At 38.1% G+C, this 6,018-nt stretch overlaps 1 protein-coding gene across 16 annotated transcripts in view; it reads left to right on the top strand.

Annotated features, from left to right (window-relative positions):
• Positions 1-6,018, top strand: part of NRG1 (neuregulin 1) — a gene marked incomplete at its 3' end in the record, with an annotated part of 220,487 nt that overhangs the window by 100,182 nt on the left and 114,287 nt on the right. For 7 of the 16 annotated variants that reach the window (XM_082374970.1, XM_082374981.1, XM_082374980.1 and 4 more), the window contains exon 1: positions 239-924. The exons of the other annotated variants lie outside the window; for them this stretch is intronic. In XM_082374970.1, the coding sequence (XP_082231096.1) occupies positions 258-924 (667 nt within the window). In that variant the 5' untranslated portion in view covers positions 239-257. Of the gene's footprint in view, positions 1-238; positions 925-6,018 lie in introns of those variants that run through there. 16 annotated transcript variants of the gene reach the window in all.

Below are 6,018 nucleotides of genomic sequence, written 5' to 3'. Positions count from 1 at the left end.
GATGCTTTGGAGAAGCATTTAAAAGAACTGCAAAGTTGCTCCAGAAACAGCAGTAAAGAATTACAATATACTTTAATTTGGTAGTTGCTAGAGGCTTTCTTTTCTTCTTCGCCTGCTTTCCTCCTGAACTCCTCTTGCTTTTGGTAATGGCTTTGGACTTGGACGGCTTATCGATTTCCCCCTGTAAGATGCTGTATCATTTGCTTGGGGGATGGTAACGGACGGTGCGGGAGGCCAGGCCTTCTGGAGGTGAGCCGATGGAGATTTATTCCCCAGACATGTCCGAGGTCGCTGTTGAGAGGTCCTCCAGCCCCTCCGCTCAGCTGAGTGCAGACCCATCTCTGGATGGGCTTCCGGCCGCAGAAGACATGCCGGAGACCCAGACCGAAGATGGGAGGTCCCCGAGACTCGTGGGTCTGGCGGTTCCCTGCTGTGTCTGCTTGGAAGCTGAGCGCCTGAGAGGTTGCCTCAACTCAGAGAAAATCTGCATCATCCCCATCCTGGCTTGCCTAGTCAGCCTCTGCCTCTGCATCGCCGGCCTCAAGTGGGTGTTTGTGGACAAGATTTTTGAGTATGACTCTCCCACTCACCTTGACCCCGGAGGGTTAGGCCAGGACCCTATTATTTCTCTGGATCCAACTGCTGCCTCAGCTGTGTGGGTATCATCTGAGGCATACACCTCACCTGTCTCTAGGGCTCACTCTGAAACTGAGGTTCAAGTTACAGTGCGAGTTGACAATGCCGCTGTGTCCTCTGAGCCTTCAGCGGTACCCACCCCGAAGAACCGTATTTTCGCTTTTTCTTTCCTGCCGTCCACTGCTCCATCCTTCCCTTCACCCACTCGGAGCCCTGAGGTGAGAACACCCAAGGCAGCCACTCAGCCACAAGCAACAGAAACTAATCTCCAGACTGCTCCTAAACTCTGTAAGTAGAGACAGACGGATGGTGCTGTGTAAAGGAGAGGGGTGGGCTTGAGGTCCTCAGAAGTGTTCTCTAGTGTGTGTAGCTGTGTCCTTGTCTTCTTGGATTTTCATGGCATGGTTTGGTTTAAGTGTATCACGTGACTGCGATGCTCCGGGGTGGCGTGGAGAGATGAATGAAAAGACCTTGTCAACTGCTGGTTAGAACTGATGCTCTAGCAGCAGCTCCCTCTACCTGGATTGTTAAATCTGGGGTGGGGGGACCCAAAACTTCAGCGTCTGGGAGCCATGCTTGAACTTCAGTTACATTCCACTGATTTCTAACACTTTTTAAGATTAAAACATCAGACCATCTATATATATATATAAACATGACTTCTGTACAGCAGTGAGTATGATCCTGTGTCTTTTTGTTTTCCCATATAAACTTCCGATCACCTCTCCTCACCTTTCTGTTACCCTCTGCCTCCCAGCCAGCCCAAGCTGCCTGTTCTCTTTCTCCATCTCTTCTTCCTGTTCCCTTAAACCACTTCTCCCGACGTTTGTATTTTAATTGGTTCTTCCTGATACCGCATGAAATCTTTAGACGGTTATAGCGCTCACCTCTCAGCAGCGTCAGACGGTTGCTGTCATGCTCAGATTGTAGTTTGAGTTGCTGAGCCCTTATTATGGGGCAGTTTTATTTTATTCAGGACGTGGTACAAATCTGCATGAAAGGATTTTCCCAAATTAGGTTTTTTAAATTTTATTGAAGTATAGTTGATTTACGGTGTTGTGTTCATTTCTTCTGTACAACTAAGTTATACATATACATATGTATAACTTATACATATACATATATATGTATACATATATACATACACATATACATATATATACATATACATATATATATTCTTTATACATATACATATATACATATGTATATATGTATACATATATATACATATACATATATATATATTATATACATATACATATATATATATTCTTTTTCATATTCTTTTCCATTATGGTTTGTCCAATTAGTTTTGTTTTCTGTAATCAAATTTCATGACTCGGTTATACATATACATATATATATATTCTTTTTCATATTCTTTTCCATTATGGTTTGTCCAATTAGTTTTGTTTTCTGTAATCAAATGTTTAAGTAGCTTCCTTGACAGTCATTAAAAAGTATAAGATCCATTAGTAAGGTACATCTTTTTTTTTTTTTAGATGTGTCATTTTTGTCCATCACCTGAGTAAAGAGAGGCCACGCTCTTAAAACAATACAGAGCAATATACTGCTGTTTGTTCTGGGTCATTGCAATGCTTTAAAATGGAAAAGTTGTCAAGGATGAAACCATGACTAGTCAGATTGTTCTAAACGTCATTATAGAAGAGGAGTTTTCTATAGCCTTTTTTTTTAATGTTTCTAATTTATTTTTGTTTCTCTATCTTCTATCACTTTTCACCATTGAGACTATTTACTTAGAAAAAAGTAAAGGATCGGAGAATTTGGTTCTGAATAACGTGTGCAAAATCTCTTAGAGTTAAAAGAGAGTTGAGGGTAAAGATTCAGTGATGAAATACCCCTTTTGGTTCCCTCTAGATGGTAATGAAGAATACAAACATCTTTTTTCAGATATATTCAGTATGAAGGAGAGCCATGTGTTCTAGAAATGCAGAAAAACTTGATTTGTGCTTGTGATTCAAGCTCATTTCATACACACGAGTTTCAGTGGCAAAGATTTAAAGAAAAAAACAGGCTTGTTTTTCAGGTGTAGTTAGGGAAGAACCTCCTTTCTGCAGACACTGCTTTGTATCTTTATCAAATCCCTGAAGTGTCATTAAAGGTCTGACAGCCATCACTGTATTCACCGCCTCTTCCCACCTGGCAAAGTGACCGGGAAATAATACCCAGATGAAATGACAGGCTATAAAAAGCAAGTACAGATCTTGCAAAGAGAAGCACAATTCACCATGAAGGCAAGGTTACTTCTTTGTCTTTATCATTTTCAACTTAAGTCTTTAATTAAAATGTGCCTGAATAGGTTTAGCTGTCCAGAAAAAGAAAGAGGACCCTATGAAAAACTCTTCAACTAAATCCTGTAATTTTGTCATCAGAGGAAAACAAGCAAACAAAGAAACCTCCAGCACAGTTTCCTGATCTAGGACCATGTTAAAAAGTATGTTGTGATGTTCCGAGAAATTCTTTTTTAAGGTAAATTCTTCTGCTAAGTGTTTTAATAGATTATACATTCCATGCAGTTTCTTTTCTTTTTTCCAAGACAGGACATTGATTTTTCTGGCATTTCTATTGAGTGGAAAAGATTTACTGCTGCCTAAAAGCATCACAGTGGCCGGTTCTGGCCAGATGCACAGCTGCAGCATTCTCAGTGCGTTGGAGATAAGCCTCCAAAAGCTGTCTGGGAAGTAGTTTTCTCCTGAAAAGTTAGGGCTAGACAGTTGGTTAACACTTTACTGCCTATAGGGTTTGCTGTGTGGAACACTCTGGGTTAATTTTTTGAACTAGTGCCTGAAAACAACAAAAACACGAATATCCTAAAAATTGTGCATCTGTATTCCTTTTATTTTGAAAAGGGATTTGGTCCAGGGAGCTTTGTTTTCAAACACTCATAAGTGGTTGCTTTTGTTGGTTAAGAAGCTTGTAACCATTAACGAAAGGAAAGCAAAAAAAAAAACAAAAACTTGGAATTAGGTTGTCATTTTGCAATCTGTTTCACTTTTTGCTCTTCCATTGAGAAACTGTCGCTTAGTCACAGAAGAACCGGATCTTTTCTTTCATCATCCTGCGTGGTTTTGACATGCACGAAGCTGTCACGGCTTATATTTTTTTAAAAAGGCATTGTCATATCTGAACCATGCTCTTCCGTAGTCTCAGGACTTGATTCTCCGTTTCTATCTGGCTCAGCATATTTAGCGTATTATGCACAGAGCTGTAGCCTTCAAGGTCATAGTCTGTTGAGGGCTAATTGATTCTTCTTTATCCTGGAGCCTGCGAGAGTGGAAGAGAGACAATCCTAGTAATTGTGTCTGCTGTGTTATTTCCCAAACCAATCTACCTATTAGCACATTAGGGTTTTATTCCATAAATACTAGAATTACCCTCTCCCTCAGTGACTCTTCTAAAATCCAGACACTCTTTGTCTTTATTATAATAAAAGGCAAAATATCACCTTTTAAATTGCCTAGAGGTATAGACTATGTCAGCCATTCGAAAATGGGTATGTCTTTCATAAGGCAATGTAACTGCATGTTCTCACCATATTAATCTATGCATACATGTAGACATTAAGAAATCTAATACAGGGCTATAATTTAATATATAGACAATATATAAAATATGAAAAAATTAAAATATGTGTATGTAATTCTAAAATTTTTCTGTGTGGTTAGTGGTTTCCCACTATGATCATTATATTGCCATGTGACTAGTTAAGTTTTTAGTTTTCATCAAGTCACTTAATACTGGAACCATTCATTTGTTTTCTTTGCCTGGGCTTTAAGATTTTTCTTACCCTCTGTTTATATGGAAAGATCTGACTCTGGGAGATTGCAAACTTAGATGACTATAAAAAGAACTGATTAATTGAATTGTAACCAGGAAACTAGGGTACCATCTTGAAAGAAAATGTATTTTTGGATGGGGCAACCTGCTTGACAACAGACTCTTGGTTATTAGAATGTATTAATATTTTCATCTTAGGCCAAATTTGTTTTGCTTTGTCTTAAATCTTTGTACTGTTGGGTTTCATGGCAAACCATTGTTACCAGAGTGACAAGATGAAGTACTGCCATATGCAAAATTCAACGCGATTAATTGAATATACCATAGGATTTCTTCCCTTCCATTGAAAAGTGGCATTCATTTTAAGTCCAGTAGATTTTTCTACGCCTTTGCAATTGTACTTATAGTATTTCAGAATGGTGATTCCAAATAACTTTTCTCTGCTTTAACCATATTTATTGAGAGCCTAAGATGTTAAAAACTGGAAAAAGCTGAAAGCTCCTCAATTTGAAACAAATAATTTTATAAATTTACTGATGAGGAAAGCCAGACTCTGAACGATTTAGTAAAATTAAGTCTTTTACTAAAATTCAAAAGACTCTGAAAGGTTTGGGGAAATCCAAAATAGTAGAAAACAGAGTAATGTCCTATCTCCCAGAATTTAATCCTAAACAGTTTTCTTTTATCATTTTTCCCCTGTTCTTGAGAGTTAGAGCTGAAGACTAACTCTGGTAGTTTAAGTGGCATCTGCCTGGTAGTTAAGGGAAGTACTTCAAGTGTGACCACTGGTCATGTGTGTATGGTTCACTTAAAAAATTAAAATTAAATTTTCTTCTGATTTTTTTCTTTTGCTCTCACTAAATTTTCTGCAGTTATGGCCTTTTTCTTTTTTATTTCATCACACATACAATGTTCTGCTTGCTTTTGAAAACAGTTTAGGTTTTCTAGGGTGATCTCTTTCTTGACAGGCAGCAGATGGCTATACAGCTCACCTCTTTCCTGAATATCCCACTTTGATTATTTCTCCTTATTCCTTCCTCTCCCTTCCCACCCTCCCAATTATACCTTGACTCTTTCTTATTTTCCTAATTATGCCTTGGTGGCTTTATATGTCAAAATTCCATTGCATTCTAAGATATCGACGCATCTTCACCTGCCTTTTCTTTCCTATAGAACTTCATTGCATTTTAGTACCAAACAGTATTTACACATATTACAAAAACACATACCAAAAAATGTCTCCATCCAGTAAACAATACACTGGTTTGTCACTGGTACCATCGATTCAAACTTTCGTCCCTTTTCATTATCTCTCCTTCTTTTCCATTATATAAACATATAAATATACATATCAGCATTTCTGCATTCCCAGAAAATCATTCTGTCCCAAGCCACACACCTCTGTTCTGTCTTCCTTCCCTTTTAATAATACCTCATCGTATCCTTTTAAAACATGAAGGGAGAGATAATTTGTAGATTGAGAAAGGCATAAAAAAGTTATGACTTATCTAATGTTGAGCTAGAAGCCCCTGAGAACTAGAACTAGAACTTTTGTTCACCGAATCTATTGAACTTTCTATC

The sequence above is a fragment of the Balaenoptera borealis genome (assembly GCF_965194805.1).
Source record: "Balaenoptera borealis genome assembly, chromosome: 21".
Lineage (NCBI taxonomy): Eukaryota > Metazoa > Chordata > Mammalia > Artiodactyla > Balaenopteridae > Balaenoptera > Balaenoptera borealis.
This window is presented reverse-complemented; position numbering and strand designations above follow the sequence as displayed.